At 35.7% G+C, this 13,355-nt stretch overlaps 1 protein-coding gene across 1 annotated transcript in view; it reads right to left on the reverse strand.

The window, feature by feature from the left end:
- Positions 1–13,355, reverse strand: part of MALRD1 (MAM and LDL receptor class A domain containing 1) — a 576,163-nt gene that overhangs the window by 190,101 nt on the left and 372,707 nt on the right. The window contains exons 31-32 of the mRNA XM_032244079.1: positions 10,197–10,325; positions 5,569–5,730 (exon numbers count right to left, since the gene is read on the reverse strand). Of these exons, the coding sequence (XP_032099970.1) occupies positions 5,569–5,730; positions 10,197–10,325 (291 nt within the window). The remainder of the gene's footprint in view (positions 1–5,568; positions 5,731–10,196; positions 10,326–13,355) is intronic.

Consider the following 13,355-nt stretch of genomic DNA (forward strand, 5'->3'; position numbering starts at 1 on the left):
TTGAGAAAAATCATTCAATATTTATTTTTCTCATCTCTAATATCAGAATGATAATATCTGTCCTGTCTACCCAACAGGAAGTACAGTTATCATAGGCATAACCTGCAGGATACTATCAACCAAATATCAAATTAAGTTGTATTTTATTGAATACTATATATCTTAAATTGCTATTATACTTACGAGAGCATTAGCTTCCTAAGATTATTTGCGGGTATTTTTTGACCTTGAGAGGTGAGTATAGAAATGCACAATAGTAAGCATGTGTGCTGTATCAGCATATTTGATTCCTTACTTACCAAAAATTTAGTTAATTCATGTTATCATTCCCAAAACAATAAATGTTATTTAGTAGGCACTCAGGAAACACTTAATGCACTGAGTAATCCAAAATACTTCACTGTCAATAAATATAGTAGGGGATAGCTCCAAGTAACATGTGACCTATAAAAGTAACTATCAGGTGCAATTCAAACTTATTTAAATGCTAGAAGAGACGTAACAATAGCAAAAGATGTGACCCAGGTCTTACTGGAGTTGGTAGTCTAATTGTGGAAATGGCCGATTATATCATTCAAAAGAATATAGAGTTATGAAGGAAGGGAAAAAAGAGACAGCAGCAGCTTTGTGCCTTATGTCTTCATTAATTCATGCTACATAAATGTCACTCTTGCCATTCAATCTTGTATATATTAAGTCTAAACAGTATTCATGCGTAGACCAGAGAGTAGACTGATGTTTATACTTTCTTTCTCCTGCCTCCAAAAAGGCTCATAAATTGCTCTGTGATGAGCACTGAAAATGGACCCCTTATGTATCTAATTCTTCATCTTAATAACAATAAGTGCAAAGGTCCATAAATACAATTTTAATTAACAGCTATGTTGTGATGCTTAGAAATAGACCATAGCCTCTTTGAATCTGTTGGCCTTCTCATGAAGATTTTTGTTTTTCCCAGAGAGTCAAAATTAATTAATGTCCTTACAATCTATTCAGCAGTCCATCATCTCAGAGATGCCTAAACAGGCTCAATCAGCCATATTAGTATATCAAGAATGATATAATCAGGCTGCTTTGAAGAGAGCACTCTGTAAAATATACTGTCTCAAGTAGTGATTAGTAAGGAGGATAATAAAGTATTCTGTCAGGATTATTGCTTTTTTTTTAATCTGAAGGAAACACTGCTTGTATATAACATTACCTAAATAACCAGATTCAAAACTTTTCATGTGGTCTTTAGTGAACATATATAAGCTCTAAAAGTTCAAAAAAGAAAATTAATACTCCTATTAATAGTCTCCAATGTTTCCATTAAAAGGCATCAAGTGATCACTCGTGTTTTTCTTTTTGAAGAGATGTAAACTTTCTCATATCTATTGACTATACATTTATCTTGTTCTCAACTGAGCCTGCAGTAGTTTTTGTATCATTAGTATTATTATAGCAGAAGACATGCTCTGTAGTTTTCAAACACTGGTATAGGATAAGGGAAGATTGTGGCAGATAATATCTAATGCACTCATAGGCATTTGTGTCCACACGTTATTGTCTAGATCTTAGCAGAATAAATAAAAATTGGCTTATTTCCCATAATTTCTCAAAATCTCATATATTCATCTTCAAAAATTATAGAAGTAAAAAGTTCCATCTAAATGTAAATTCACTGTTGTGATATCATAATCAAGAAAATAATATGTTTATAATCAGAGTTTATATATTTTATATATATAATATGTATATATATTATATATTTTGATACAATCAAAAAGTAAATCAAAAAGTAAAATACTATAACTTAAACCATGCTGTGCAAGATATTTTGCCACATATAAAGTTGTTTATACTACATTTTTAGTACTACTAAATCCACTAGAAACCTATTTTTCTTTGAAAATACAGTATGAACAAACACCTTGTCAATGGCTTTATCACCACTCTGAGGTTACTAGAAAAGTTTTTTATGCTTATTTACATTCTAAAAAATTTTAGAAAAATGTATATTATTTAGTAATGTAAAATTAATCAATAGAAATATTGAAGAAGAAAATAAACATTAAAAGTGACAAGCAACAGTTCAGACCTCCAAACCTTAAATATATCCACCACGTTTTCCAGAAACACACAAATATCCTACCACTATGAATGCTGGATTTTCTTTTCCTGTTATTTGCTGCTGCTGCTTCTGCTGCTTCTTTTTTTTTTTTTGGAGACAGAGTCTTGGTGTCTTGGTGGAGTGCAATGGAGTAAACATGGCACCGCAGCCTCAGCCTCATGGGCTCAAGTCATCCTCCTACCTCAGCCTCCTGGGTAGTGGGGACTACAAGTATACCACCATACCTGGCTAATTTTGTATTTTTTCTTTTTTGTACAGATGGGGTTTTACCATGTTGCCCAGGCTGGTCTCAAACTGCTGGGCTCAAGCAATCCTTCTTCCTCAGCCTCCCAAAGTGCTGGGATTATAGGCATGAGCCACTATGTCCAGCCTTGTTCCTTTTTATACTGAGTTTATTTCCCCTCTTCTCTTCTTTAACACTGTCACTTATACAAGCAATCTGTCAATAAACAAGTATGTATCATTTTATCCTTTCCTCCATGCTTACATTCATTCATAGAAATATCTATGTACAGATTTATACATATGCACAAATAAGGTGGCATTAGTTGTCTGCTTTAGAAAAACTGTATCACACTATCCTAACATTTTGCATATTGTGTTACTCCTTCAACACTGTCTTTTGGAAATCCTTTCAAATCAGCTATACATGATTAAACTCTTTTTAGTGGCTGCATAATATTGCATGTTGTGGGTTTTACAAATTACCTTGGCTTCCACGCTGTTTCAGTTCTTAACAGGGGCAATTTCTAAAGACATTTTGGCTTTATTATGATTAGAAGAGGAGTGCTTCTGACGTCTAGTTGGTAGAGGCCTCAAATGCTGCTGAACATCTCACAATTACACAGGTCAGACCCCTAATTAATTAGGCTGTTCCAAATGTCATTAGCAACCAGGTTGAGACACCTTCTAACCCCAGGCTGATCTAGCTCTGGAACATTCTTTCCTTAGGTACCAACAGGTCACTTCCTCATACCTCCTTCAGGTCTCTTGTTGACTGGTGTTTTTCTGTGCAGGGTCTAATGTGACCAGCCTATTTGCATGGCCACCCTCCCAACTCGAAGGCACACACCTATCTTCTGCCTTTCATATTTCTATATACTCTGTTCCTCTCTTTTTCTCCCCTTAACTTCTAAGAAGCTGTCTAATTTATTTATTTAGTATGTTTATCCATTATCTTTTCCCTCCTTCTATAATGTAAGCTGTACTGTGACAGGGATTTATGCCTATTTTATTCACTGATGCATCCACAGGGCCTGGCCAAGTGCCTGGCATTTGATAAACAGCTAAGTGAATGAAGGAGGGAACACATACACGATCATATAACAGGCATTCATTTATTTCCCATTATTTCTGCTAAAAGCATTGCTGACTTAAATACACTCATATAAGTCACTATGTGTTGGTCCTTCTATGTCCAAGAGGCCAAAATGCTTTCTAAATTGGATTTAGAGCTGACTTCCAAGTTTTAAAAGTTGACTTATATGTCAAAGAGGCCAAAATGGTTTCCAAATTGCATTTAGGAGGTTTTAAAATATCCTGCTCTAAATTACACACAATTTACTGTTTCTTGCAAGCATTTTCTTGTTTTTGTTACATTTATGTCTTTATCTAGATTTTATTGCTGTATGTGATATAAAACTGGGATTTAATTTTAAGTCCTTCCAGGTGGATAACTAGATACAACAGCACCAGACTGTATCATCCATCTTTTCCCGTATCTACTTTGTTATATGCTAAATCCTTCTAATTACTGATCTTAGTTTCTTCATTCTCTACCTGTTCAACTTATACTATACACAAACTTCATGTTTTTAAGGGAAACAAAAACTTGTGAAAGGAAAGGGAGATACAACATGGTAAGTCAAAGGGAGTTAGAACGTTTAGTTCAAAGGTTAATTCTACCAGGCATAAAAAGAAGAGCTGGTACCAATTCTGCCATTCTAAAAATTCAAGGAGGAGGGACTTCTCCCTAACTCATTCTATGAAGCCAGCATTACCCTGATACTAAAATATGGCAAAGCCATAGTGAAAAAAGAAAACTGCAGGCCAATATCCTTGATAAACATAGACACAAAAATCCTCAGCAAAATACTAGCAAACCAAATCCAGCATCATATCAAAAAGTTAATTCACCAAAACCCAGTAGGGCTCATTCCTAGGATGCAAGGTTGGTTCACCATATGCAAATCAATACATGTGACTCACCATATAAAAGGAATTCTGGAAAATCTTTAAAACAGAATGAATGCCATACTGTAACTGAAGAGCATAATACATTCAATCTGCCTGGAATAAATAATAAAATAAATGTGCTCTTTTCACTAGTCACATAATAGCTAGGACAATCTTTTGAGAGTTATTTAAATTCTGCACAACCTTGTTCTCTTTTTTTTACTGTGCATATGCTTCAACTGTTTTGAAGAATATTATATTGGTTAGGGTCCTGAGAAACGGAATCAATAGGATGTGTGTACATACAAAAGGAGATTTATTATATGGAACTGGCTCACGAAGTTATGAAGGCTGCCAAGTCCAATATTTGCAGGGTAGACTATCAGGCTGAAGAACCATGAAAGCCCACGGTGCAGATGAAATCTGAAGACATCCTCTTGGGGATCCTTCTTGCTGCATCGCTGGTGTTTTTTGTTCTATTCAGTCTTTCGACTGACTGGGTGAGGCCACATTAAAAAGGGCAAACCACTTTACTCAAAGCTCATCAATTTAAATGCGGATCTCATCCAAAACACCTCCAAACTGACAGATGAAATTAGCCATCACAAATATCTTAGATATTTTTTATCCCTAATAAAAGCTAGATTTCTAAGATAATAAAAGTTCTGAGTCAGTAGGACTTTTTTTAAAGAGTAAATAAGACTACAAGCTTACCCGTACTTTGAGTCTATTAACTGTAAAACCATTAAAGATTGCATAATCTGAAATCACAGGGCAGAAAGCAAAACTTTTAAAGATTGTGTTGATACTCATTCATTCCATTACCACTTACCATTTTACACCTTGGCTTCTGTTCTTCAAAATGATGGGAATGAAAGTGGTGGTCAGCCATTGCACTGTTGTGATTGGCCACTGTCACAACAGGATAACCGTTAGCATTACCAGTTGTATATCTTTGCTTCCTGCAATCATTAATCTGAATGCCACCCACTCACCCTTCCCCAGTTGGGGAACTGAATGACACCCTTACGGTAGAGTAAGTAAAATCTGTGAGTTTCTTAAAATGTGAGTCATGGGCTTCTCTGTCGTAGCAGTGTCAGGTCTGGGTTTATTTAGTAATTCAGAGTTTGCAATAGAAGGGACTAGTCCTCCTTCCATAAAACCTACTGAGCTCTGTCCCCACATACACATAAGGAAGGCACACTGACATTCACACATATTGTTAAAGCAGGATTCCAGATGAGTGGATTTCTTGGTCTGGGGTTGGCTACTAGATTTACCTGGTGTGTGATCAGAGTCTGGAATCAATGCTTTGGCAGGAATACTGCTGCCAATGGCCCAGTCCAAGTCATCCTCAGAGTCTTGAGTAAGACTGCAGGCTGTGGTCCAGTTTCCTGGACTTGTTTCAAAATTGCAGCTTCCTGTTGTGCTTGTATACAGTGCTGGGGAAGGAAAAACAGTAATGGGAATTTCTGGAAATATCTATCACATTTGCTATTACCTTACATTTGGGATCACTTAAAAGTAGTATCTGCATATTCTAATTCTTTATAAATACATTTACAGCAACAAGACATTTGTACTTACTGGTAATATCAGCTATACACGGTAACATTTTAATTGAAGGATCTAGAAGCAGTATATGAGCGTTATCATTTATCCATTAAGGAGTTATACAGATTGATGAATATTTATAGCTAATAGATAAAACTGTGTTTACACATGAACAATGAACATAACATTATGCTAATATGGATTATTCAGGTCAAATAAATAAACAGCTTCAGTTGTCTGGATGTTTAACTCGCTTCCTTCTCTTACTGTGATGTTTGAATAGCATAGCTGATTAGTGACACAAAGTCATTTACTAAAGAAAAGGCACTTTGAGAGAAGTAGTAAACCGTATAGGACACAAATACTCTCGGATATCGTACTAATCAGTGCAGCATCACATATCACAGCTAATCACTAAATAAATTCTATTCTAAAAGTGTTGATTGATAACTCGTTAGAAATTAAATTATTCACAATGAGAAAAATTAATAGATAATAACTGTGTCTACTTTTAATCATCTGTGAAAAGTACTATCATGATACCCTGATCTAGGCTTTCATTTTTCTTTCTCTTTTTTGTGCATCAGTTATTACTTTTGAGCACTCACTGTAAAATAGGACTGTGTTGTACAGGCAGAATGAATAATTGAGTGATTTAATCAGCATGAATCAATTGAGATTGTCATTGGCTTTTTCTTTCTTTTTAGAAAGATAAAGTTTGTATTATTTTTAAAATTTCCTCTCATTCACAACTTTCCCTTAACATACAACCAATGTTAGCATATAGAAATATATCAGAAAAAAGAAAATAGATACTAAATATATAGGAAGCAAAGTTTTAATATTTCTATATAAAACTTTCTTGATCCTTGAGAATATTTAAATAAAATATTAGCATTTCACTTAAATAAAATAAATGCATTATACTCAAGCATTATTGCATCTTATCCCTACAAATTATAATTATTTTTATTCATATACATTCCTTTCATTCATTCTATATGACTATATAATCTATTGCTTCTTGTATGCTTATTTATGGGCTCTGCATGGCTTTTTTGTGCTTTTTATGCCAGCATTATATGATATAGAACAGGTCTTTATGATATAATATGGATAAAGTAAATGAGAGATTCCGTTCTCCCAGCATTTAGCCAACACATCTGTAAACATTCAGAATCTTGCAATGGACATAAAAGACAGCCGTTACGTGTTCTTTAGAATGATGTTACCTGCACATTCTGTACTAGAGTGTTCTATGTAAGTGACTCCCTGACATACAACCCTACAATATCTATTCTACATCCTTTTCTATTCTCTGTGATCATCCTTGTACCCCCTGTCCCGCCTTGTGTAACATATAACTTTATCTTTGATGTTAAAGATACTTATATGATCAGGATAAACTCTCTTACATTTCGTTCTCTCAATCTCAAAATATGCCACTTTTCTCTTCCCTAGGGCTAATCTCTGTTTGTGATGTGAAGATGTGACGTTTTCATGAACAATATCCAGAAAGCAATTTTCCAAGTTTCTTGCTTTCTCCCTCTTTCAGGGATACCAATGATTCATAAATGCGCCTTATTTATATAATCCCATATTTCTCAGATTTTTTTCATTCCTTTTTTTTTCTTTATTCTTTTCTAACAATATTATTACAGTAAGCCAGTCTTCAAGCTCTGTGATTCTTTCCTCAGCTTGCTCTATTTTGGTGCTAATACTTAGGATTACATTGCAAAAGTTTTGTAGTATGTTTTTCAGCTCCATTAGGTCAGTTAGGTTCTTTTTTATACTGAATGTTTCATCTGTCAGCTCCTGCATCATTTTATTATTATTCTTAGCTTCTTTGGATTGGGTTTCAATGTCCTCCTGAATCTCAATAATATTTGTTCCTACATATATTCTGCCATTTCAGCCATCTCACCTGGTTAAGAACCCTCACTGCAGAGCTAGTGTAGTCCTTAAGAGAACATAATACACTCTGGCCATTTGAGTTGCCAGAGTTCTTTCATTGAGTTCCTCATTTATCTTTCACAAATAAATCTTTCTTATTTATGTGTGCAGATATTCCTTTAACTTCAGTGTAGATCCAGTACAGTCATTAGAATTCTCTCAAGGATGTTTCCAGAGGACTGAGGATTTGTTCGGGGTCTTCATTTGTAGCTGACTTCTTGTCTTTCATGGTTTCATGGAGGGTATGTTAGCAAAGTATCTTTCATACTGAAGTTATTGAGTATAATCCAGCAAGTGGCGTTAAGTGCAGTGGTCAGTAGGTAGGCTCTTAACCATGTGGCTCCTCTATACTTCCTCACAGTTGCAGCTGTGCTCCCTCTTAATGCTCTGAATGTGTGGGCTCCTGTCTCACCTGAGTGTTGGCTGCAGTTTATGGGCTTAAATTTGTCCAAAATTTTACTATTTTGTGGGTGATTATTAAATGCTCTACTTAGTACTTCTTGCGGGGAAAATGATTATTTCACAAGTGTTGTAGAGCCCTTTTTAAAAAAATTCCATTGAAATTAATTCCTTACAGTAAGTATTTTTAAAATACATTTTTTGGTAAAGTTACGAGAAGCTAGAAATAACACTAGAACGTGTTATTCAATGCACTATAAGTTTTATTTGAGAATTTATGTATTATGAAAGGAATACATGATATTTTATAAAATTAATATTATAATTCTATGGTATTAGTAATACACTCTTAAGATGTGTTGATTGTTTTGACTTTTTAAAAACACTTGCATTTAAATTATGGAATGAACCTGGAAGACATTATGGCAAGTGAAATAAGCCAGTCACAGAAAAGACAAATACTATATGACTCCACTTATGTGAGGTACCTAGAGTAGAAATGAAAGATCTTTTATAGAGATGAAAAGGAGAATGGTGGTTACCATGGTCTTAGGGAAGGGGTAAATGGAGTGTTACTGTTATTGTTTGGGAATGGCTGTACAACAATACAAATGTACTTAAAGCTACTAAGTTATACATTTTAAATGTTTAAAATGGTAAATTTTGTATTATGTATATTTTACCACAGCTTTTTAAGTTTAAAAAATACATTAAATTTTTAAATAGAAAATGGGCCCACTGGAATCATCAGTATAAGATCCTAAGAAATAAAAATTGCATTAAGCTATAGAATAAAAATGTAAATATGCTTGTGTGTGGTAGTTTGTCTCCAAAAAAGTCACCCTTTGACCTTCTCTACATTTCATGTCTGACATTTTCCCATTGAGAGGTGAAGTCTATTCCTTATTCTCTTTGAATCTACTCTAGACTTCATTATTTGCTTGGCACTAGCGGGAATTGGGTATGGTATTATGGAATATCTGAGGCTAAATCAAAATAACTCTTGCTATTTTTCCTGGGGGTCTTGGGATGCTTTCTAGTAGAAGCCAGTCCCATGTACAATGGCTTACCATCCTGTGGCTGCCATAAGATGTACAGACCAAGCCACATGGAGCACTCTGGAGGAAGAGACAGCATCTCTAGCAAGACAGAGAGACCAAACAGCATCAAGGGAAGAAGTCATCTTGGATGTGATTATCCAGTTCCACCCTATCAGTTCGAGTCAGGCCATTAGACATAAACTGTCCAGCAGTACCCTTCCTGGATTACTGACCAAAAAACCTGTGAGCAAAATGTAACAGTGGCTTAGACCACTAACTTCTGGGAAAGCTTGTTACACAGCAAATGGTAACTACAACAGATAGCTTGTATGGTATCAATATTCTCTAGGAAAGCTCTTCAACAAGATACACGGAAAAAATATCCTTTGAGTTTAAATAAGTGCTCATATTTTAAAATTATATACTTAGTTTTATACGTGAGTTTTAAAACATTGCTTGAATTAAACCTAGAATAAAAATCCACTAGGGCCATCCAGTCCGCTTTTTCCCATACAATGTAATTGATAAAATTAATTACTAAATTCGCATTTATTAGAAGTGCTCATTTTTAGCCACATATATAAAATCAACAATTCTGGGGGAAAAACAGAAGAAAAATGAAGACCAACAAAGAAAGATTGCTACTGCAGTTCCTGTAAACTCTAATTCTAACCCTACACATAGTGCTGCCTAATTACGGAATGGGATTTTTTTTTGGTAAAATGATTTACTACAGACTTGTTACAGTTCTCAGTACAGGAGTAAAGGATATGAAAGCACTGCCACTTGTATTTGTATTTGATGCTTGTATACAAATCTGAGGAAGTATTGGGGCTATTCTAAATCTACTCTAGTGCATGAAAATAATAGTTCTTTTCCATCATCAATGCCAATATATAACTCTACTTATAAAGGAAAATCTCTGCTGAACTGGCTTCCACACGGCAGATAGATTAACTTACCACAGTGAGCCTCATCAGACCTATCAGAGCAGTCTGGTTTATAGTCACAAACAAGGTGGGATGCAATACACTTCTTGTCCCGGCACAAAAAATCAGTGGTTTCCGGACAAACCTCAGAGATCTCTCCCACTAGGGAAAAACAAACAAACAAAAAACAAAAGCAAAAGCAGTATTTAGTTAGTATTTTCATTAAACGTGACGATTCCTGTCAGGCGTTTTATAGATTTCACACTATTAAGCAAGTGAAGGATTTCAACAGTTGCCTGAGGTAGACTTCCCCAACTTCCTCAGTCCCACCTTCAGCAAGTTACACAGATTCTACTTCTGAAATATCTTTGATGCACTTTGATGGTGCTGAAAATCTCCTTGCCTGTGATTCCCACGAATGAGATGCTCAAGTTCGTGGCCTGCCACTACCTGGAGCCTAGTAAAGGATGTGTGCAGCCTGCCACCAAATCCTGCTCATTCTCGGCATGCACCGATGGGATTTTCTGGCCATTTGTGCTGCTCATAATCCTGGTGATCTGGGTCTTTAGCACAGTCACTAACTTTATCAATATGTTCCCGTCTTGACTGACAATTTTCCATAAAGAAGATGTTTAACTGAATTAATTTTTTATTGTTTAAAGTAACTGTCTATTTCCGCTGAATTTTCACATGAACACACTGGCTGGTCATGGAGGTTTCACACTCTAGATTTTATTTTGCTTTTTCTGACTCCCATGGGGCAAGATTTTCCTTTTTAATACACATAATTAAAATGTCCATTGACAAGTACATAGAACTAATGCAATTTTATGCAAATTTTTTTGTAGATGAAAAAGCATGGACAGTGTTTAATACTCATCCTGGTATAAAAAATAGTTGAGCCAGGAGACATTGCCAGCAAATTAACTGGCAGCAGATTTTAGGAAATGAATGTGTGTGTGTTTTTTTTTTTCTAAAACTAAATGGCATGTACTGTGTCTTTTGCATGATGATCTGAATTTAATTTCACAATCTCATTTTTATTCATAAGCCAATTTTTCTGCACTGAGCAGAGTCCTGCTACCTCGGTCAGTATTGTTTTGATTTGCCACTTCCCTCACTCACCTCAGCCTCTCTTCACTGCTCTCCCACCCTACCCTCACCCCCGTCCTGTTTGACTCCTTCTGTAGGATTTTGATGGTTCCTTCTGTTTACATCACTTTTAAGGAGAGGTATGCCTGTACTCGCTTGTGCAGAAAACATCGCCCCAGATTCAATCGACTGGGTTTATGTTCTTTCACATGGTTTTTAAGGTTACTTAATGTCTAATGTATTTTATTGTAACAGACATTGTTTTGCCAACATTGTCTATTTTGGTGGCACGTCATGATCTAGTTTAAAAAGGAAAATCAAACATTATAAATGGACAAAGGAAAAAAAAAGATACAAATTTTTTCTTTCAAAATTGAGATTTTATTGGTTGAGGGTCAGTACAGACACTTCAATTTATACACAATTCTTAACACACGTGCCAAAAATCTAAACGGCTACATATTGTAATTCTTTTTTAAAGTTATTCCAGTGACTTTCCAGCTTAAAATTTGGAAGCAATTTTTCCTTAAGGGGTTATCAAGTACCAGTATCATCACATGTTGATGAGCTGTTATGTACACCCCACCAATTCACAGCTGAGGTGCATATACACTACATATTCAAATATTTGATCTTTCACAGCACAGTAACAAAGTTATTAGGAAAACAGGACTACCACAACCAAAGAGAGTACAGAGTGCCCATAATTCTGACAGGGAGAGTCATGATCAAGGAGTTTTGTTTCTTTAGGAAGCAATTCTACTATAAAACAACATGGAAGTAGAAGGAAGTTAAAGATATTAAATGCAGGACTGTGACTCCATATTGCCATTTAACATGGTTTGTATTACAGGATATAAAAACTAACTCCCCATCTATGGAATGTTAAGCTGACACCCAAGACAGAGCATCCCATAATTCAATATTCCACAATATTCTGTGGTTGTACCAAAAAATAAATAACTAGCAAATGATTTCAGTTCTAAAAAAAAAAAAAAAAAAAGCATTTACACTTAAAAAAAGAGGATGAGATGGTATTTCATCCTTCTTAAAAATGTTTCTGGAGTTACTAAAAAACTCACATTTACAAAATAGTTGATACAGATGTTCCTCTGGATTGTGAAGAAGGGAGACAGGGACCACTGATAAGACATGGTATATGGTATTAATCAGACTTGGCTTCTTTCTCTTCCTCTTCATCAGAGGCTGGAATCTCCCCAGTTTTCGTTTCCCGGTTTTGGGCAGGTAACTCTTCTTCAGTTTCTTGGTCAGCCACTTCGGCCTGTTTTCCTCTTGCTCCCCTTTTCCCTTTTGTTTGCACCTGTCTGAAGATGCTTCCTTCCCTGCTGCCTTTTTCAGCTTTGCTTTCACTTTTTGCAGGAGCAGGTTTAGCTGACAACCACACTGATCTCCTCTTGGGCTCTTCCTTAGCGGCCCTTAGGCTGGGTTGACCTTCCTCTTGGATACCCTGGTACTTACGGGGTGTGTGGTGCTGCTGCTCCTCCGCTTCGGAGTTGCTGAGACCCCTGGCAGGGGATGGTGGGAGAACTGGGGGGAACTGGATTGGGAGTCCGCCTTCTACTTCCTCAACCACCCCCCAACCCCTGCCTTTTTTTCAGTATACAGGATCTTAATAACCCATGTCATAACCCAAACTACTTCTTAGAAAATGCAAAATATTCTCAACAGAAATCTTAACTCTGCAGGAAGGTCATTCATGAGAGTTGGCTGAGATTGTACCACTGCACTCCAGCCTGTGACAGAGCAAGACTTCATCTCGAAAAAACAAACAAACAAACAGATAAATAAATGTTTACATACAAGTTAATACGTATGAACATCTGGGTACGTTAACTAAAACAGAAATATTAAAATGGATTTTTAGTAGCTAAAAATTTTTTCTCATTTATTTTTATAATTTCAATTTTAAAAATAGATTCACAGGGTACATGGCACAGGTTTGTCACAAGGGTATATTGTGTGATGCTGAGGTCTGAGATACAAATAATCATGTCACCTAGGTAGTGAGCTTGTCACCAAAAGTTAGCATGTCAGTCTTTGTCCTCCTCCCTCCCTTCTCTTGTCACTAGTTCCCAGTGT

Source organism: Sapajus apella, unplaced genomic scaffold, assembly GCF_009761245.1.
Source record: "Sapajus apella isolate SASKATOON/1434 unplaced genomic scaffold, GSC_monkey_1.0 scaffold53, whole genome shotgun sequence".
Lineage (NCBI taxonomy): Eukaryota > Metazoa > Chordata > Mammalia > Primates > Cebidae > Sapajus > Sapajus apella.